Source organism: Pimephales promelas, chromosome 5 (assembly GCF_988280905.1).
Source record: "Pimephales promelas chromosome 5, fPimPro1.hap1.1, whole genome shotgun sequence".
In the NCBI taxonomy this organism is placed as follows: domain Eukaryota; kingdom Metazoa; phylum Chordata; class Actinopteri; order Cypriniformes; family Leuciscidae; genus Pimephales; species Pimephales promelas.
The window spans coordinates 33,300,174-33,322,554 of record NC_142773.1 but is presented as its reverse complement, the minus strand read 5'-3'; the positions used below and the strand labels follow the sequence as shown (position 1 = coordinate 33,322,554).

The window sequence follows — 22,381 nt, the reverse complement described above, 5'->3', positions numbered from 1 at the left end:
AGTTTTTTAACACTACATAAAAGCTGGGATAAAATACAACCAACAGAACATTTAAAACTGAATCAAAAAGTTAAACAAACATCTTTAAGATGTTTTCTTTTCATGTGAAATAAAGAAAACAGTTACAAACTGAAACAGGAAGTGTTTCTGGACCAGTGTTGTTTACATCTTGTGAAATGGTCTATAAATTAGTGTGAATCCTAATATAAAGTAGTGAAGAAATGGATCATAAACATTTCATTGATTTTATTTAGATTATATTCAGCATAATTCTGATGACGACAATTAACATCGATATTAATATTTTAATACTAAACTATCAATAATAATATTTTTTGTATTAATAGTAACAGTTAAAATGATATTTAAATATTTAAAATTATATTTTAATTAATTGTATTTTAAAAATAAATAATAACTAAATAAATTACATTTTATTATTACTGTTGTCGTAGTAAACTATTTAAGAATAAGAACTAATTACTACTATAAGAATAATCACAAAGAAACATTCATCTGGACTGACACCTGTCTGACCGAAAAGTAACTGAAAAAAAGCTCAATGTGATGCCGAATAGTACGTCACAATGAGGCATATATGAGATTTCCAAATGTCCTCGCAGTGTGATGTCACAATAGACTTATTGAAGCACAATTTAAAACTGAAGAGGATTGCATGTGGAGTACAGTGCAACAACCAGAGTGAAAACAAAAGAAAAGAAATAAATGATGAAACAGATGGTTCCTGACAGGGAGAAGTATTAGTGCTGTCAGTGTTGGCGAAGGGATTGTTATTTGTGTTTTTATTCATGAGCCAGAGAGAGTTGAGGCAATATCCCACAGTCTACTTTAATCAGATCAACGCTGCAGATGATAATGGCCCAATGAGAGGGACACTGCAGGCCTACATTAAGGAGATAACTGTACAGCAGCCAATGAATTGAGCATGTGTGGGTGAAGAGAAGAATAAGGAGATGAACAGATGAAGAAAGATGAGCAATGGGCACAGCCATGCTGTGGGCCAGTTGGATGTTAAACAGGAAGGCACAAACAGTCCAATGCAGGCTTGTGAAGAGGCACCAGTGAGCAATCAGGCCTCTCCCATACTGAGTATCACATAACTTGGTCCCAGGCCTCCAAATCATGCAGTCTAGACTCACTGGCACCTGCTTGCTCCTATTTACCAGCAATGGGAGGCCCTGCCTCGTACCCCTGAGTCATCCCCCCCACTCCCCCGTCTCTGAGCTCTCCATGGTTTCATAGCTCCATAACCCCTGCAAGCATTTCCTCACACACATACACCTCACAGCTTTGAGTAATTATAGCTAGACCCCTTTGTGGCAGAGGAATGGGTCCAATGCCGGGCCTCTCCTCGCCAGTTCAGAACCCAGAGCAGCGAGGCCGTTTGATCTAAATCCTCCCTTAAAGAAGAGGGTCCAGGCGAACTGCCAGAGCAGACCTGAGGGACGCCAGATCTAGAGGCAGAAACTCACAGAGTGACTTCAGCTATTGATAAAGAGTCACAAGAGTCTTCACAATGAGGAAGAGAGAAGGAAAGAACAAAAAAACACAAAAGAATGAAACAACAAAAGAATAAACAACTGAAAGAATGAACCACTGAAAGAAAGAAAAACGAAAGAATGAACAAGCAAACAAAAGAAAGGAATGAAGATAGAATTAAAACAAAATGAAACAAAAAATGAAACAAAAGAAATAAAATAACAAATGAAAATAAGAAAAAACAAACAAAATTAATAATTAACAAACAAAGAATGAAAGTATGTACTTAACAAACTTGAAAGACGGAACAAACACCAAACAAAAAAGGAAGAAACTTAAAAACTAGGGATGCACCGATGCTACTTTTTCCAGAACTTCCAGAAGTTCAATACAGATACTTTTTTTTTTAATACCAAGTACCGATACCTGGATTTTCATTGCATTTTTAATGTTTTCAAAACATTGGGCAAAATTTTAATCAAATTAGTTGGCTTAGTGAATAGAGATTTCCTAGTTATTTTCAAGCCCAATTACACCTCTTAAATTGTATTGTAGGAGCTACTGCTACCCTGTTTATATTATTGCTATATCATATTTTATCTTCATTTAATAACACAGTGAATATTTAGAGCTGCTCCAGCAGGGCTTAACCAGTAAGTTTATCAGGCTGCTGTCACTTTAAGAGCTGCACGTATTCAATATATTGTTACACATGCATTCTTTTCAGCTGTTAAGGTTCTCTTAAGACATTACTTATGTTTCACAAGGATACTTGGCTATACAGGCATGGCATTTTTTTCATAATTTTGTGTGAATTTGTTTGTTCAAGCGCAAGAAGGCATGAAAGAGAACTCGATTTAATAGGCTATCCACGCTCTGTCTGAGCGCACAGAAAACGTCATGTGTTTGCTGTAGCACCTTCCTGTAATAATGTAGGGAGCCATTTGTTACACATAAATCATGAGGCAGTTCACATTTTTACTTTTAATTTGTACGAGTACACGGGCACAAAAAAAATGAAATGGAAAAATCAAACTGCTGAATGAAAGAAAGAAAGAAAGAAAGAAAGAAAGAAAGAAAGAAAGAAAGAAAGAAAGAACGAAAGAACGAAAGAGCGAAAGAACGAAAGAACGAAAGAAAGAAAGAAAGAAAGAAAGAAAGAAAGAAAGAAAGAAAGAAAGAAAGAACGAAAGAAAGAAAGAAAGAAAGAAAGAAAGAAAGAACGAAAGAAAGAAAGAAAGAAAGAAAGAAAGAAAGAAAGAAAGAAAGAAAGAAAGAAAGAAAGAAAGAAAGAAAGAAAGAAAGAAAGAAAAACACTGCATAACTCCCTGAGGAATCCCGCAGCTATTCTGACTGACATCATGCCACAACCGTCTCCAGGCGGATCGGCGGAGCGATTAGGTTAAGGAATTTAACTTTTTCTTTTACAAGCATCTGGTAGGCATTTTCACCCAATTAGAGAAGACAAGCATTTTAAAGATGACAACGCTCAGGCAGAAGTTATTTCAGAGAAATTGTACCCAGGCAATTGCTGGTGACCCCACAGAGGCCCCTCCTTTTAAATTAGCTCTGTTATCTCATTAACGCCATGTGAGAGAAACACAGCACTACAATTAGCCCACTTTACAACACTGTGTGGTACGCACATGATACATACATGACACACACAAGTTAAAAGAGCAGCAAATAGCGCTTATTTTGTCATATTTAACTGTAATACTCCAAAAACGAGCAATCAGAGTTATTCATTAGGTAGGATACCTCGAAAATACATATATATTGTTTTTCCGAAGTAACATGCTCAAATTCATGGACTTAATTGATTTTTATATTGTAGAATTAGTGTATAAAGCAAATCGGGTCCTGCTACCAGTAAATATTCAAAGATTATTCATAAAAAGAGATCGCTGCTTCAATTTGAGTGGTTACGGCCAAGTTGAAGTACCAGCTTTCAGTACTACGAGGGAAAAGTATGTGCGTGTCTGTGTGTCGTGTCGGGCTCTGGAATAACCTGAGAGCCCAACTCAAGCAATGCCCATTCATTTATCAATTCAAATCAAAGTATAAACAAGTCACACTGTCTAAGTACAGGACGGAAGAATATCCTTAAATGTGGAAAGGGAATTAGCTGCAGAGCAATCTATTTATGTTGTATTTTAGTGACTCACAAACTAAAAAGATAATATAAGATAATAAATATAAATATAATATATAATATAATTAAACTATTATAATTATAAAGAATTGTGGCCATTAAATGCATTGAATTCATAACAATAAGGAACAAAAGAGCAATGTAAATGCCTGTCAATCAAACAGATGCCAATCATACGAGCAGGTAAATTAAGTTTTAAGTCAACTAACTGAATATTTAAGACAAGTAACAATTATTATAATACATAAATTACTTTCTCATTACTGAAAAAATTGTCTAACATGTAACGTGCTACTATGTTAAGGGAAGGAAATTATGTCTATGTCTTGCTAGAACCTGTTAATTTTTTTTTTTTGCTTAATATTATTATTATTATTATTTTTTTATCAAAACCTTAACATTGGGCAAGTTGGAGAATTTCTAATTAAGGTTACACTTTATTTAGGTGTCATTTTTCCAATAACTATAACTACATTTAAAATGTCTAAATGTATTATTAAGTACTAAGTAATATTAATGAACTACATGTTCTCACAATAAGGTTATTTATGGTGTGTTTTAGGGATAGTTGCATGTAATTATGCATAATATACTGTTATTACTATAGTAACAACATGTAACGTGTAACAAGGACATTGTAAAAAAAAAATGTGTTACCCTAATTAATTTAGGAAATAATCAACAGAATAATGTTAAGCCCTAATCTCAATAATCAAAAGTGAATAAAAGTGAGAAGAAGACTCAGACCTGAGGGATGCAGTCAGTATACGCGAACATGGATTTTGATTTGTCATCAACGCTGATGTGGTACAGGATGCGCATCGCTACGTGCTTGTGCGTGTCATCACCTACAGAAGAAGAAAAAATGAGAGAAAAAAAACCCTTCAGAGAGATTCACAACGTGTGTAAACTTTTAAAGCGTTATCTAAATTGATCAGTCGTGGTCAGTTACATAATGTATTTATACTGGCTCATGCTGAGTGCGAGTTATTTATCATAGAGTTTGGAGATAAGAGAATGTGGTGTATGCGATCACGATCCAAACTCATTCCATGAGGGAGAGAGAGAGAGAGAGAGCACAGATACACAACCCAAACACTCACACTTCTCCCTACAAACACTCTCATTAATAACACTTTACGCCCTCCTACTCTTCCTCCCTAATGCTGATACTCCCCTGTGAGATAGGAAACACTCGGATAGATCAATGGCATAATCAGTCATTATAAGTCCAAGCATGGCAGGTGGGACCCGAGACACCCTAGAACACATTATCACATCGGCGATTAGAAGCAGATGTGACCGCTGGGGAGAAAAAAAAAGTGAGGGAAAGCTGAGTAGGTAAAGAAAAGGAGAGAAGAGGTTTGCTTAGTTTGTTTAATTGGGGACACAGGAGGCGGCATATATTTTAGTGGCATTAATAAGCGAGGGCCGTCTTGGGCGGGCCCTCGGTGGCTGGAACATGTGCTTCTCGTTAGTGTCTGCAGACACAGATGACCCACGTCGCTGCCAGAGTAGGAGGACACGGAGGGGCTTTACGACACCAGCCAGGTAGTCTCTTAAACTCGCCCCTAACTGTTGGAGCGTTAATAGTTGGCACAGCACACAAAAAATGTGCATAATTGTTTGGATATGGCTGCGGAGATTAGTGGGCTGCGCATCTTTAACCTTTACCATTTTATGGTCCAATCTCTTTTGTATGAAAGGTAAGAGAGTTACCCAGCAGAGTAGTGAGTTTGGGCAGTAAACCCACATGCACCATCTTGGTGCGCAGGCCCGTGTCAAAGGAGAGGTTGTGGAGGAGTCGCAGAGTGACGTTCATCATGTCTTCGTGCTCACATGGAACCAGACGAGCCAGCTTCTCCACTGTGTCCATCTCAGCCTGTTACAAACGCACAAGTGAAGTACACGTAAAACATTTTAAATTAGATATCGAAAGAAACAACTAGGCCTACATGAAATGATTTAAACAATCTTTTCCCTTTGAAAATGGCTTAGTCTGGAGAGAAAAAAAAAGAGAACCATCTTCTTTTCTCAGTTTTTTTGGCCAACATGTGTTTTTATGTTACGTACATGATGAAAGATTTTCAAAGCCAATACTAGTCCATTTCTTTTATCTACAAAAAGGATTTGGTTAAGGAATACAGGAATAAAAACAAATTCTGTCTTGATAAATGCACATTCATAGCCAGAGTAGATTGGTTCCAGGTGAACCGACAGTGGACCAGAGTTGGACAAGCAGGACAAAATATATACTGTATATCATAGCCACAATTTCCTAATTCATTCCCTTGTTTTAAATAAATCGTGCACACTATATCATTTGTTTGATTGATTGATTAAGTAAATCATGGCCATATTGTATGAATTAATTCCCTCGTTTTGATTTAACTAAATAAAGGGAACAAATTATTACAACGTGGCCCAGATTTAGTAAAATGATGGAACAAATAATAATATTGTGTTCACGATTAAGTAAAAACAAAGATAATTTTTTCAATTGTGTGCATGATCAAGTAAAACGAGGGAAATAATTATTACATTACGTGCACGATTGAGTAAAACGAGGGAACTATTATAATATTGTGTGCATAATTTACTTAAAACGAGGGAACGAATCAGTAAAATGTGCTGACGTAATAGCAAGTTAATTTGTAGACAGGAAATACAAGTTTTTTCCTGCATGTCATGGGTTAAATTCATGTCAAAGTGTATAAAATACATACATTTTTTATATATATATATATATAAATTAGAGTTGGGAATCGAAAAACGGATATGATCACTGACACGGATACGGACACCGACAAGAACACGGCACCGGATGGCACGGACACCGGCACAGACACAGGCACCAGCATGGATGCCACCACCGATATGGACACCGGCACAGATACAGACAACGGCACGGATGGCATGTACACAGGCACCGGCACGGATACAGACACAGGCACCGGCAGGGATACGGACACTGGCACCGGCAGGGATACGGACACTGGCATAGATACGGACACAGACAACGAACACGGACACAGGCCCGGATACAGACACCGGCACTGACACATCAAGGGATACAGACAACGAACACGGCACAGACGGCATGGATACGAACACCGGCATGTATAAGGACACCGGCACAGATGCGGACAACTGCACGAACATGACACGGTTACGGACACTGGCACGTCACAGATACAGAAAACGAACGTGGCGTGGATGGCCCATATACAGGCACCGGCACGGATACGGACACCGGCATCAGCATGTATATGGACACCAGCACAGACACTGGCACGGATACGGACACCGGCATGTACTGTACACGGAATAATGGCAGACATTTAGGCCAAATAAGATTCTTTCTTCTGTTGAAAATAAAAGTTATTTTGAAGAATGTGGCATAACAGTTGTTGGTCCCTATGTGTGGACACCGGCACAGACTCCAGCAAGGACGGTTAAGGAGACCAGTATGGACACTTGCACAGATATGGACACGGGCATCGGCAAGGACACCAGCACGGATACGGACACCGGCACGGAAACACCGGCACCGGCTAAGTACATTGGATTACTAAAGGTAATATATGAGGGGTTTTACCATGTCGTTCTTGTTCTCCAAGAAGATGCTGAGCTTTTTGAGGAAGGAGACCACCAGCACCAGCAGCTCCTCGTTCTCCCTCTCTAGAGACTTGACCAGCAGGTGCACAATATTCTTGTTCCTCATCTTGAGCTCTGTGCGGGTGTCCTCAGACAGGTTCAACAGCAGGTAGAACGCAACTAGAGCCATAGGGAGGAAGAGGAACATATAAACAAAGCTTAATGAATGATTCCTACTTTAAAAAAAAATCACTTCCTGTACCTCGCAGAAGCTGCTCCTGTTTGACCAGGAGGCCTTGGTATTTCTTTAGGGTTTTCTCGTGCTCCTTCCGCAAGCTCGGGTTGTCGGGGTCCTCGTCACGTGGATATGTTAAGGAATAATCTAGTTCATTTAACATGCTAATTTAGTGACTCATTTTTAACTTTTTGATTAAAAAGCAATTGACAGAAAGGATATAAGCCTTGCTCTTCTTCTCTAACTCATCCTGCCACAGGTCATATTTCTTCAGCTCGTGATCGATGATGTTCATGCACAGCACGCCGATCTTATAGTGCGTGATGAGCCCGTGGAACTGAGAGAAACTGCAGGAAGAACACGACACGAGTCGTGAGGGTCTGTCCTCCTTTGACCTCTACTGACACATTCAGCCAGACACTGATGCATGCGATACAATCTGAGAATTATACAATGGCTGGTATGCAGAGACATCGAGACGGACGTGCTAGATGCATTTCTTACTCTAGTCCTGATTAGTACACACACAGAACTGAAAGATCGGGCCAAACAACTCATCATACATTACATCCTTCGAACGTCAAAGTCATTCTAGCTTGTGGAAAGAAATTTCCACATTAGCCATCTAAAAATGAGAGCCAAGGAAAACCTTCATATGAGACTTCTTTCATAGCTCAAATAAATGCTGACAGCTATCTCAGTGAAAGCAGTAACCTGATATGCAGCCACTAAAGATGTTTTGGGAACATATCACGGTTTTATTAAGGATTTTAACCTTATACAAGAGCTAATATCAGAATGATATGGTATGCAATCTACTTCTTAAAATAAAAAAATTAAAAGTGAAGGTAGCATATATATATCCACCATAATACCTCTCAAAACACAGTGAGAACTAGACAGCAAGATAAAAAAAATAACAGTGAGAAGGGACAAAATGGACAAATATAGCCATCTGAATGTATTCATAGGCTAACATTAGGCTGAAACCAAAAATATGCAGCCCTTAAATAGTGTAACTGACAGATATATTCAACAAATAAATAGGCCAAATGTCTATGAATTATACCACACAATATAATCGATCTAATGTCCCCACAAACAGACACTTAAAGATCATGATTTGATCATAAAAAGAAAAATGTTCAGAGTGACCAAACAATTATGGGGCACCATTGACTTCCATAGTATGTAAAAAAAAAAAAAAAAAAATACTATGGAATTCAATGGTTCCCCACAACTTTTTTGGTTACAAACATTATTCAAAATATCTTCTTTTGTGTTTCACAGAAGAAAGAAACTCATATTGGTATGCAACAACTCGAGGATGAGTAAATTAATTTTAATTTTTGGGTTAACTATCCCTGTAAACATCAGCATGATTTTCTGCATGCTAAAATTGTCCTTGACCAGTGTCTATTCTATTCTATTTAAAGAATCACAACAAAATGAGTATGGCTGTTGACAAAAGGACAAAAACGCTGTAAAGGAATTGTGTACCTTGAGAAACAGAAGAAGACGTAGACGATAATAGTTGCTAACTTCACACTGTGTTTCCAGTCCTCTCTCAATACCCGGGCCAGAGCTCCAAGTGCTGTCTCTGAAAAACATTTAACACATCACAAACTCACAAGCGAATGGATAACAAAAATAAAAAATATATATTGCAAGAGAAGTCAAAACCGCTGCAATTGCTGCTGTTGGGCGGCAGTTCATGACTTTTCATATGTTTTGAAAAGGAAGTTTGTTAAAGAATAACAATACTGTTGACAGTGAATTGAGGAAAAATCAATTGGTTAATTTAGTACCATTATGTAGGAGCTCCTCCAGGTTATCAGGGTTACGGGCCAAATGGAGGATCAGAGTGGACCCTCTGATCTTCTCTGGGATGCTCTCATACAACAGCTCTATGTATTCATCGATTTTATTAATATTGGCCTCCTCCTCAACCTGAAAAAAAGGATCATGGAAAATTGGGAATACATAAACTTCAGTTAAAGTAAAAACTACGGCTGTCAATCAACTAAAATATTTAAGTTTGTCACAGTTAAAACATTCAGGAAACGAAATAATAGGACTGTTATGTAAAGACACAGTCCTTTATTGATATTAACATTTCTGTCAAGGAGGTTGTGTGTGATATTTTATTTGTTGAGCTTCAATTACACCATTCAAAGACTGTAAATAACTTTACTTTTTCTAGACACCCCATCAGGGTTTAGTTTATATACAAATTGGAAAGGTTTGTTTTATTAGTAGGTAAAAATCACTCGACAGAATGAATCAGTTTTCATGTCAAATTAGATAATGGCATTCAAAATAAGCAGCATTTACCATTTTTAAGTTAATATTCACTTTGTCAGACCAAATTACATAAAACTTCAAATGTGTTTGGGTGGGAAATAAGGCGTACTTCCATTCCTTCAAACGGCAGGAGTTCTCTGGGTTTCGGTGGTTTCTTTTCCTTCTTCTCCACTATGGACAGACAACATGACACAACAAATGCCATCACCATTAAAATGTCATATTATATGATACAAATAAATAAATAAACAAACACTACTAAAATCAACACTATTATGAGTTGCTCATATAAAAGTACATCTAAAAAAACTTTTTTAAAGAGGGATTTACATTTACTGCTGGGCTTCTTTCGGTTCTTTAAATACAGCAGAAGATGCTCCACCTCCGCCAGTTTTGATGGATGAATCATTTTACACTCTTCCACCACCTTCCTGGCCAGGGTGGAAACATCAGTGCTGGGATTCAGACTCCTCAGCCTGATGCTAAAGAACCAACACAGACATACAAAAAAAGTTGAATGAAATGTCATAAACAGAATAGATAATGTCCAGAGGGTGTGCATACACACACAGCTTATCTCTGCTTACATTTTCTGGCATTCCTTCTTTTCCTCATGCCTGGCATCGCCCGACTCTCCTAAAATGGATGCTTCCACCTCATAATACACCACTAGAGCCTTTTCTGTGGGATGCACATCTATATCACCAATCCTACATTTCCTAATAGACACAGGAGAGATCAAGATTGAATGTGACAGTGAGTTGCAATAAACATTGACTGTTTCTCAAACCCTAGAGTACTGCCAAACCTAAAGAGCATCATAGGTGACACTACATAAATGCATAGATGAGCAGATTGGAGACACAACGGGATGGTGAAAGTAGACCACGCCCATCTGCAAGTGGAGCGGATGAATTTGACCCAGATTTACTCTACGACTATAGAAATTTAAACGAACTAATTCGCTTAGAATTAAAACCAGCGGGAGTAAATATAAATTAGTATACACGGATTATATGCAGTGTCTCTCCATTAATAACATACATGGTCATAATCGTACTAACATAACGCTGTCATACTGCGATGTACGTTTAGGTTAAATGTAAAGGTTACCGCTGCAAATACTGCGAATCGTCCAGCTGCATTTTATTCCGTTCATGTGAAAGCGCGAGACGTCGGTTTGGCTGCTCTTTAGATTGTTGACATGAATGAGAATCAAAGCATCGTTCATCCGCACTGCACTTATCCGCTGTCACACTCACATCTGATGGGGCGAGCCGGGGGAACAGAAGCCTGAACTGAGCGCAGCCGCCACCTGTAGGACGGGAGGAATAGCAGGGAGTTTCCAAATGAACATGTAGTGTTCTGTTTACTTTTCACTTTTCGCAATCGTTGGAAATTAAAACTTAAAAGGGGTCTCTCAATAATATGCAGTGTTTTTTACCCACATGTCATTTGATCTCTCTCACACACATTCATTTAAATAAATAGCATAAATGTAGCCCAAATAAATAGTTGAGCAGAATGTTGAATCTGGATGCCTTCTTATTTTCCATGTGCTTTTTTTAAGACAAACATTTTCATTTTGTATAATTGTGTATGGTTATTTGTAATACTTTATACGGTTGAAATGCTTATCGTGTCCACTCCCAAATAGGGACAATATATAAGTTGAAAAATGTACATGTTTCCATAAGACAACAAACATGCATTTCATTGGAAATTATGTATTGTAGCAGTGGCAGAGATGTATAGTAACGAAGTAGAACGACTTAAGTACTGTACTTAAGTACTAAAATGCTGTATCTGTACTCTACTAGAGTATTGTTTTTTCTCATACTTCTACTTTTACTTCAGTAGATATTTTAGATGAATTTAATACTTTTACTTCGATATTTTTTTAATGTTCTGCTAGTTACTCGTTACAATTATAAAAATTTTACGAATAATTCGTTGCAAGTTGGCTTTCATGCTGCCTAAATCACACGCCAGTTTTATAGGGTAATGGTATTGATTGACACACACATTGACAAATAATGCAGGGGTTGTCCTGCAATTACATTTTTTTTGGCAGGCGCCAAAGCAAATTTGTATCCCGCCAAAACGCCTTATTTGATTGCGAGTTCAAACTTTTGACTGCTTTCTTTAATAATTACATGACACAATACTTGTACTTTTACTTTTAGTACTAAAGTAGTACATTTTAAAAATAAACTACTTGCAATGTAGTACAAAAAATGTTGAATACTTTAGTTCTTCTACTTAAGTGTGGTGCTTAAAGAGCACTTCAACTTCTACTCAAGTCACTTTTTTGATAGAGCACTTGTACTTTTACTCAAATCCGGGTTTCTAGTACTTTATACATCTCTGAGCAGTGGTGATATGCAAGTAATTTATTTAGATATGTGTTTTTATAGTAGGGAATATAATCAAATTTATGCATACGTGAAAGTAGTTAGACTAATATCTGATTGACTAACAGTATTGAGTTGGTCTTTTTTGAAAGTAATATATAAAGAATAACTTATAAAGATTAATTCAGTTTAAGGGTGTAGGACTTCCAAAAGTATAAATAAGTACATAACATTCATAAAATAAACTTTTTTATATATATAATTTTCCTTTGTGGCTTTGCTTGTGTGCTATGTTGGCTATGGTCACCTATGTGTTTGTTCTGGCTGATTTCATGGGTTTATATTCAGTGAGCAGTGATATGTTTGTTGACATTGCTGATTTCACAGCTATCTAACAGCAGAACTCATATATCCTGCTCATTTTTCTAGCTCTTCCCCGTTTTTCACTGCAAAATAGGATGATAGATTTTGTTTTTCCTGGCCAGTAATCCAAACCCATAGGTGAAAGTTTAGAAAAACTTTCAAATGAGGAGTTTCCCCGTAACAGTTTCACAAGTTTTCCTCTGAATAGATGACAGTGCTCCAAAAACAAGTCACCAGATGTTTATAATATCTTCTGCGGAATATAAAAATATGCTGTCTACCATAAACATCAGCCATTCGTATCTTTTATGCTGCTGATCAGCTCTTAATTTCAACAGTGGACACCAATAGATTGTGTTACGTTTTAAAAGAGTGAGAGAGAATCCATAATGTTTGGGACTAGTGAAAGCAATATCAACAGCATTGGGTGGGTGGCCTATATATAGTGGCGTTACTAAACTCAGCGGCCTATAGCACAGGGCAGCGGATACACTCTCTGCATGAGTTCCCACGGATTCAGTCTAGTGACCTTTACCAGTTATACTATACTATAATGATCTACACTGGCTCACGCATGTGAGTCATAACATTACCCAAAACCGGTTTACCATAATTAAATGGTGTCATATCTCATAATGAATCATCCAGTTGGATCGGTCCAGTCAGCCCTTGAAAGCTGTCCAGCTTTTCTTTAGGAATATTTTCAGGTTTAACGTTGCACTAATGTGAAACTTTTTCCTTTTTTTCCAGATGCATCACAGTCAGGGCTATACTATTAAGGAGTTCACTGGCTGCTGATGTTGTTGAGGATTCACCGTATACAAGAGTCTGCTCACATTTTGGTCCCACCACGGCCCACCCTGCAAACCACCCTCTGACACAGCAAAGTAACCTCTAACAGCAAAGTAAAACAGTAATCAAACTAATTTGAAACATTTTGGGGTGATTTACAGGCAAAGCTGTGAAATATGACTTTAATAATGGCTACAATCGGCTCTGTGCGAGAAACGCAGAAGAGCTCGAGAGCTTATGAAAAAGGCGGCACCGTTTGGCATATTTCTGGCAGCACATTTGTTATCAATGAAAGGTGAAAATGACTGTGGTGTGGCTGTTACGGTTATTGCAGACTGAACTGTTGATGAAGTTGCTGTCCTGTGGTTCTGTTGTAATTGAGCTGAAGGTACTTTCATGTGTCAGACTGTGGTGTGTGTGTGTGGTGCCAGTGGGTTGACTGGATTGGTGCTGCCCTACATTTACGAGGCAGCTTGTTTGTTTCAGGAGTTCATAACAGTGCGATTTTACTGTTGACAATCTGCGTCAATAAGGCATTTAGCTATATTTAGTGATTTTACTGTTTTGACAGATTGAAAAAACATTGGGATACTGATCCTAAATGGAAAAAAACCCTACATTTTTTTTTTTATTAAAACAGAGCAACTTAATTAATGGCTGAACTTGTTAAAATTGTGCCCAGAACAGTTTTCCAAACTACTGTGTGACCTTCAGGGTCATTACATTCACTTCAGAAGCTACTTTGACGCTTGTTCGGTCCTCTGGCTTCCCTCTCATGTTTTATGCACATGCCTTGTACGACCCGTAGGTGAGCGGCGTGCCACGTCTGACACCAATAATATGCATAAGTTAACAGAGCTATATGAGATCAAACACGGGAGCCCTCAACATCAAACATGTATACCATCAATTTAGACTGTCTCTTTGCTTTTTATATCACAATCACTGTTGAAATTTCATTCTTCGAAGGAGGCATTTCACTGTAACCTTCTGAAAACAATTAAATGAAGGACTGATTAGCATGGAGGCTCCCCATAGGCATTATAAGCATGATCTCGTTAATCAGAACAACAAACATGGCCACTGATCATAGTTCTGTGCGCAGATTTATGTCTGCGCTGATGTGGAATGAAGATGGGAAGAGTTTCACAATGTGCGCCTGCTCCAGAAAGAATGTTGTTCATTGTCACATGATGTGGGAGAAGACATATCCAACAACCCCCCGATACCCCCTCCCTGCCGGGCGCACATCTTGCCCGCAGATGTGGTGATACCACAAACACTTCAAAGTGCCTCCCCTCAGACCAACTGATATTCTGACGCCAACTGTAAATGTCCTGGACACGCAGGGTGGAAAATATGAAACCTTTTAAATGACTCTGGAGGAACTCCTTGAGAAAAGAAGCACTTCCATTGTGACTGTGGAAAAGTTCAAACAAAAGAGTTTTTATTTCTGAAGAGTCATTGTATGTTTTGGATTACGAAATGATGTATGTTTTGTATTTTAGGTCATTTTAAGTGTCAAATGCTTTTATACCTGCATTAATGTGAATCTGTTTTAAAATTTTATTTATTCATGTGATGGTAAAGTTGAATTTTCAGCATCATTACGCAGTCTTTAGTGTCACATGATCCTTTAGAAGTCATTCTAATATGATGATTTGCGGCTCAAGAAACATTTCTTATATTATTATCAACAGTTGTGCTGCTTAATATTTTTGTGGAAACTGTGAGTGCATTTTTTCCAGGATTTTTTGAAGTTCAAAAGAATTAAATTAAATTTAAATCTTTTGTAACAAATGTCTATTGTCACTTTCGATCAAATTAAAGGAGTAGTTCACTTTTAAAAAAAACTTTTGCTGATAATTTACTCACCCCCGTCATCCAAGATATCCATGTCATTCTTTCTTCAGTCGAAAAGAAATTAGAGTTTTTGATGAGAACATTCCAGGATTTTCTCCATATAATGCACTTCAGTGGTAACCAAACTGTTCAAAGGGGTTTAAACGATTCCAGACGATGAATAAGTGTCTTATCAAGCGAAACAATCGCTCATTTAAAAAAAAAAATAACAAAGTTTAACTCTCCTGTTCAAACTCGTTTATCAAAATGAACAAATCTTTTTTCATGTCATTTGGTTACTTCAACAAATGAAATGAACGAATTGACTCAGGAAAAGATTCGTTCATTTTGATGAACGAGTTCGAACAGGAGAGTCACGAATGCGCATCACAGAACAGAGCAAGGCGACCATTTAAGCTTATAAAACTTAAACTTTTTTTTTTTTTTAATGAGCAATCGTTTAGCTTGATAAGACCCTTATTCATCGTCTGGAATTGTTTAAAGCCCTTTGAACAGTTTGCACTGAAACTGTCTTTTGGACCTTGAACCGTTTGGTTACCAGTAAAGTGCATTATATGGAAAAAATCCTGGAATGTTTTTTTATCAAAAACCTTAATTTATTTCGACTGAAGAAAGAAAGACGTGGACATCTTGGATGCCATGGGGGTGAGTAAATTATCAGCAAAAGTTTTTTTTTAAAGTGAACTACTCCTTTAATGCATCCTTGCTGAATAAAATTATTATGACCTCAAAAAAATTGCACTAACCTCAAACTTTTGAACAGTAGTGTATATTATGGATATATATAACGGATGAAATAAATATAATTATTTAGGTTGAATTCAATTGAAATTGAAATAAAATAAAAATTCCATTACTCTGTTTTCTTTCTCCTAAATGGTGTATTAGTCTTCTAAGCTTCAAACAGTACATCCATGCAATTAAAGGTCTTTAAATGTTCTTGGTAGAGACAGCAACATTTTGACCTCAGCCATAAAACAACAAGTGAGAGACGAGACCACAATTAGAGCAAGAGAAAACGCATCACCAACCAGCACAAGAAATGTCAACATAGCCTATTCTGTTCATCTGAGTCTCTTATAGTCTAGACAGAGAGTCTGCACAAAGCCGAGCATAAAACAACAACACAGCAACATTTGACCAAAATCAGAGAGTCATGAGATATTTGGATCATGTCAGACCATGCATCTTCAATGTCCAAAGAGCTGAAATGCTATAAAATGATATTAGGTTTTTAAATAAGGAACTAAACATGAGAACTTCTCAGCCTTGACTATCGATCATCAGATCAACAGAAAACATGACAGTAAAACAGGCACATGTTCTTTTAATTTGGCCTGATAGTAACTCACACCTGATCTTGTTGGGAGATCCAGCCTTGATAGATGTGTAAGTTAATAGGGAGTGTGTTTAGAGTGAACGTTATGACACCCCTGAAGTGGCCTGCTGGTATTGTACTAGTTCTCAGTTGACAGGCTCAGAGAGTTCAACTCCATATGGAACATATATCACTCAATCTTCCTAACTGCTGTTGCTGCTGCACTTATTAAACTCACTTTAACACATGGCAAGTGGGCTTCACGCTGCAAGCCTCTCACACGCTTACTCTCTGTGGTCAGCTCCATATATTTCACAGGCCCTGACTACTGCAGGAGGATTTGATTAGTGTGAGATGCTGAGATCTGTCATCTTTTCAAGCTTATAGCCATAGAGACATATTTCATTTCTCAGTGGGCTTATTTGCTTGAAGGGACACAATGCAAACTCAATACTGTACATTTAACACAACCAATGCTGTTTGTATCTATTTTTTCCCCCCCTTTCTCTCATGGTAGAGCCATTTATACAGTACCTGCTCGTTTCTCACCTCTCTTTTTCCTTAGCTAAATCTATGGTTTACTTAAGATTATCCCCATTGTGTGAAAGTTTTTATTGTTGTTTAGAGTGAAAGTGAAAGTAGCACACAGAAGGTGATGGTATAGCCATAGCTCCTCTCTAAAGCGGAGTGTATTTATTTTCAATGAAAGCTTCTAAAACTTGCTTAAATATTTTTCATGATTTGTAATTACAACATTATTTCTTTTGTCAATTCAACTTAAATAATTTATGTGGTTCAGATAACATAATATTTTAAGTTTCTGATGATTAAATCAATCACCTTCATTGTATTAACTCATTTTTTCCATTTCAATGAGCTTAAGTTTTCAAGGCAGCCAGGTTACTTCATTTTTTAAGTTAAACCAACAAAAGTAAAAAAAAAAATTTTCAAGATTTGTTATCACAACATTTTTTCTTTTGTCAAATCAACTTAAATAATTTATTTAGTTCAGATAACTTATTATTTTGAGTTTCTGATGATTAAATCAATCTTCTTCATTGTATTAACTCACTTTTTCCAGTTCAATCAACTTAAAATTTTAAGGCAACCAGGTTACTTACTTTTTTAAGTTAAACCAACAAATTTGGCTTGTTGTTACTCATTAACACCGATAAAATTGAATGTTTAAAAGAAATTTTGTGTCTATGCCCAAAAGGAATAAAAGAAGGTTTAATAAACAAGTAATGAGTTTATTCGTGGTTCACGACATGGTTCATGTCTGATTTGTGTCATCGTTTAGTCATGGTCATCATATATCAAAGTAAATGTGAAGTGTTTAAATGAATGTCAGTCTGGGACACCTGTGGCTAGTGTAGAAATGCAGTGGTGTTTTATTTGGATCTATTTACAGACCTCCGAAGCATGATTTCTAAAAAACATGGCATATTATGAAATCTCGGTTTGAGTTAAATGACTCATTTATTAATAGCTGTGGTCCATTTTCACAGTGCCTTCAACAGCTTAAACCACATCCTGCTCTGTGAATCAGCTGATGGAAATGTGCAAAACAGGATGCAGGACTTTCTACATAATAAACACCAATATCCATTATGAATAGTTTCATAACAAACACCTAAAAGCAACACCTCAGCAAAATGTAACATTGGTGACAAATTGACTTGATGTGCATTAATGTTGATATTAGATCAGGGTTCACGGGGGACAATAGTCTGTACCAGCTGCTTATTTTCTCATTATTATAAATAATACTCAAAAGAACATATAACCTATTTTAAGCCCAGAGTGAAGGGGAGAAATGGGAGAAATGGGAAAAGTGCAGCCACATAGTGGGTTGCTGTGTTTGCCAGCGCTCTCTTGCTGATGGCAATATTGAAGTAATCTCAACCAGATGTTCATTAATGGCTTTTTAAGAGATCTCAGGGAGCGAGGTGGAGAAGCGGCCCAGATCTGTGCTCTGATCTCAGGCTCGCTTTTGCCGTGCCAAGGGCCCGGAGCTCCACAATAACACACATCATCTGACAGCTCCGCTCCCTAGCAACCGGCCTGTTTACATGGACAACACTCACCACAGGGAGGCTATTTGCAGGCTTCCCTCGCAAAAAAAAAAAAAAATCTTTCCCTACAATTATGAAAAAATGATGAGTTTACTGTAAATTGCCAAGAAGGGATTTTCTTCACTGGATGTGTCTTAGATGCTCATAAATGAGGTTAATAAGTGACATCACTTAGTCTAAAAAGATATTAAACACATTTTAATGGTTAAAGACTTTAACCTTAGATACCCAATAAAATTAAATATATGAAAAAAAGTAATTAAATATATTAAAAATGCTGAAATTCTCATTTGTATTGTGATGACACTGAACATACATGTTGTATATTGTATACAAAGTTGCATAAACATGTCATGTCATCTCTGTATGTTTTGCAAAAAGAAAAAAGAAAAAGTAGACATTGAGCAATAAGCATGTCCCAGCCTGGTTCGTCACTTATTAGGGTCCTCTGGAAACTTTTCCGTTGTGGTCTGTGCTATTTGCGGTGAAATCATTTGACTTGGTGAGTTCGATACAAGTTCCGATATGTGTGTTTCTAAAACACACATAGGTGCAACGACTTCCAGCTTTTACTTGGAACTATTTTAATTGGCCAAGCAAAAATACACAAAGTTACTGGTTGTGTCTAAAATTACATGGAGTTATATTCTTGTTTATTGAACTGCTGATTTGATATTTTTACTGTTGTGGATATCATCACTCAACCTGTGAACATTAGATGCAGTGCCTCCTACTCTAAAACAATCACTTATCAGAGACTTTTTCTTTGTTTTTTCATAATCTCAGAGCTTAGCACAGGTTTATGAGTTTTGCAGTGCCAGAACATACTTTAATTGTCCTCATGTGCACAGACTGCAAGCTCTAGCTAGCCTAGTGCTGTTAAGTCACTCTCGATGGTTTTGATCAACAGAACACCATGTACTTCCTTTGTTCCCTAATACAAACCAAACATGAACACAACTGAGCATTATTATGTGAGGGATGAGGTTTACATGCATTCCTAGTTAGACTTGGGCTTTTACAAATGCCTACAATCTAAATTTAGACCTTTCATAGATCTACTCTGAATAAAACCATTTCACCAAACAACACATCCAACCTCAAGAAAATAGCATATAATTGAACAACCAAATTGGACTATTAGCATTGCATGATTTGGCTTGTTTGTGAATGACAGTGCGCTAGAAGAAAGTGGTTGCAATCATTTCTGTACACTCTAAAAAATGCTGGGTTGTTTTAACCCAACTTTGGGTCAAATATGGACTAACCCAGCCGTTGGGTTAAATTTTTACATTACATTTTTAACCCAACATTTCGGGTTTGTCCATATTTGACCCAAAATTGGGTTAAAACAACCCAGCATTTTTTAGAGTGTAATAAATCAGCAAACCTTGAGAGCGCAGGTATTTTCCCTTTATCATTCATATTTAAAGCTGCAAACATCCACGACACTGCTCTATTTGAGCAAGTAGGCACCACCAGTCCTGTCAGGAGGCATTTATGTTAGAGAGTCATGTTTAATGGCAAACTTGAAATGATTTCCAATGATTTCTCTGCTGAGAGGTTGCTTCAGGACTTTTGTTCTCCTAGTTTGTAATGTGCATTGCAACAATTACGCAGCTATAATGTTAATGGTGGTGGCGGGTTTATAATGGATGTTGTGCTGTTCCCTCCAGACTTGGGATCCCAATAGACTGAGATTACCTTGGCAAACCTCAGTACAGATGGGCAGTAGAGAAGTCCAATTGGTAACAGATGTGAGCCCCTGAAATGCTGGCTTGGACACCACAGATATAGATCTAATATAATATATGTAAGCCCCCAAGGCCATCACAATATTATTGATCAACGACAAAAGCAGCATTTGTTGACATAGGTCTAATTTTAGAGCCGCATAAAGAATTTGGTAAAAAAACTATGTTCTGAAAGCAAATTAATGCCAAGAGTGCATTTTAATATTCTGTGCACCTATGTGACAAACTGGGTTGTGTATTTGGGTGAGGCCCAATCTTGTGTCTAATAAACATATAGGAAAGCATAATAAACTGGGGAGTCTGGCCATGAGCGTTTGTTCTAAAGCCCCTAAGGTGAGCCCCACTCAATTACCTCTGTAAACATCCCACAACCCACATTTCTCTCTCTTTCTCTCTAGATGTGGCTGAGAGACTCACTCAGTTGTAATCAGCCCATATCTGGGCAAGAGTTTATTTATTGGGCTGAAGGAAAACAAAAGAACATTTTGAGCTTTACTAAATAAACTAGCTATTAACCCTATCATCCACTTAGACTAATGGATTTAGCCAGTGTTTGCTTTTTCTGATGCTTACACACGGGGTGGCATTTTAGTGGTGTTAAATAGATGAAACAAGCACATGGATGTTGTTGTGGATGTTATACTGCAGTTTCAGCCTAAAGTTAGTCACTCTAGCAAAAAAGAACAGTTTTTTTTTTTTGGTCAAAAATTTAGCGATGCATGAAGCACAGCTCACACAGAAGTCACTTTCAAACCAAGCAGATTGATGACTGGTTTCCTTTCAATATCGCTCTCTCAACGTTGTGTCATTGATGACACCATGGAGAAACAACTTCCTCAGAAATACTGAAGCCTGATTGAATCACGCTATTGCCTTGCAAGTGCAAATGGCGTTCAAGCGTGTGAATCTGGGGCAGCAAGGCTCTCTATATAACAGAATCTTTCTCCTTCAGAGAGCTGTTCTGACTTCAAGAAGCTGTTTACTGCTTGCCGATGATTTGCCAGCCCGTTCTCATCCCAAGACGTCATATAACTGACGGTTTTGACCATACGTCAACATCGGACGTTTTAGGGTACCCTTTAACGTCAGTTCGATAACGCCATCTAATCCATTCCCTACCCCAGACCTAAACCTACCCGCTTCATCTAACTGACACTAGCCTAAAGGTAAAGCATAAGTTGGATGACGCCCTAGGATCGTCATCTAACTGACGTTAAAGGGTTAGTTCACCCAAAAATGAAAATTCTGTCAGTATTTACTCACGCTCATGTTGTTCCAAACCTCTATGTGTTTATTTGTTCTGCTGAACACAAAGGAAGATATTTGGAAGAATGTTTCAATCAAACATTGACTAACATATCAATGGGGAATGAGATCTGTTTGATGAAAACATTAAGGTTTGAATTAAGGTTGGCAGACCCTTTTGCAAGTCCTCTAAGTCAGTGTTTCCCAACCCTGTTCCTGGCGGCACACCAACACTGCGTGTATTCTTTGTCTCCCTTATCAAACACACCTTACTCAACCCATCAGCTCATAATCAGGTGGGTTAATGAGCTGATGAGTTGAATCGGGTGTGTTTGATTAGGGAGACAAAGAAAACACGCAGTGTTGGTGTGCCGCCAGGAACAGGGTTGGGAAACACTGCTCTAAGTAACCTTCTTACATGGTCTCACTAATTTCATCACCTACCTCAACTGCCTGTCAAATCTGTCTTCACTCCGGTCACATTGTCATAAATATAATACATATAGGCATATGTATGACTCTCCAGATTGGACATGCTGAATATTTTGCATTCTATTGAGATCGCTACTGTTTGAAATGCAATATGCAGGGATTCTGGCTGAACTCTGGATGAGCTTGAGTGCTTTTGTTTTGGGAAAGGGGTCTCTTTGACTTTAGGTCAGTGGGAACAAGATATTGATAGGGGCACTGGGGTTTTGACAATTTCTGCAGTTGACCATGACTTTAGTTTGATTGTGTATGAGTAACTGTATTTGGGGCTAGATCACGGAACCTGGCTTTTGTACAGGAAATGGAGATGTATTGGTCCTAATGGTAATTGAAAACA

General features: G+C 37.6%; 1 protein-coding gene across 1 annotated transcript in view; it reads right to left on the bottom strand.

The window, feature by feature from the left end:
- kifap3b (kinesin-associated protein 3b) overlaps positions 1-11,070 on the bottom strand; it is a 28,332-nt gene extending 17,262 nt beyond the window's left edge. Inside the window, exons 1-11 of the mRNA XM_039676427.2 lie at positions 10,905-11,070; positions 10,379-10,510; positions 10,122-10,273; positions 9,901-9,962; positions 9,296-9,437; positions 8,988-9,087; positions 7,710-7,834; positions 7,515-7,613; positions 7,254-7,432; positions 5,375-5,537; positions 4,403-4,503 (exon numbers count right to left, since the gene is read on the bottom strand). Coding sequence (XP_039532361.2) covers positions 4,403-4,503; positions 5,375-5,537; positions 7,254-7,432; positions 7,515-7,613; positions 7,710-7,834; positions 8,988-9,087; positions 9,296-9,437; positions 9,901-9,962; positions 10,122-10,273; positions 10,379-10,510; positions 10,905-10,936 — 1,287 coding nt within the window. The 5' untranslated portion in view covers positions 10,937-11,070. The remainder of the gene's footprint in view (positions 1-4,402; positions 4,504-5,374; positions 5,538-7,253; positions 7,433-7,514; positions 7,614-7,709; positions 7,835-8,987; positions 9,088-9,295; positions 9,438-9,900; positions 9,963-10,121; positions 10,274-10,378; positions 10,511-10,904) is intronic.
- Positions 11,071-22,381: the final 11,311 nt, after the last annotated feature.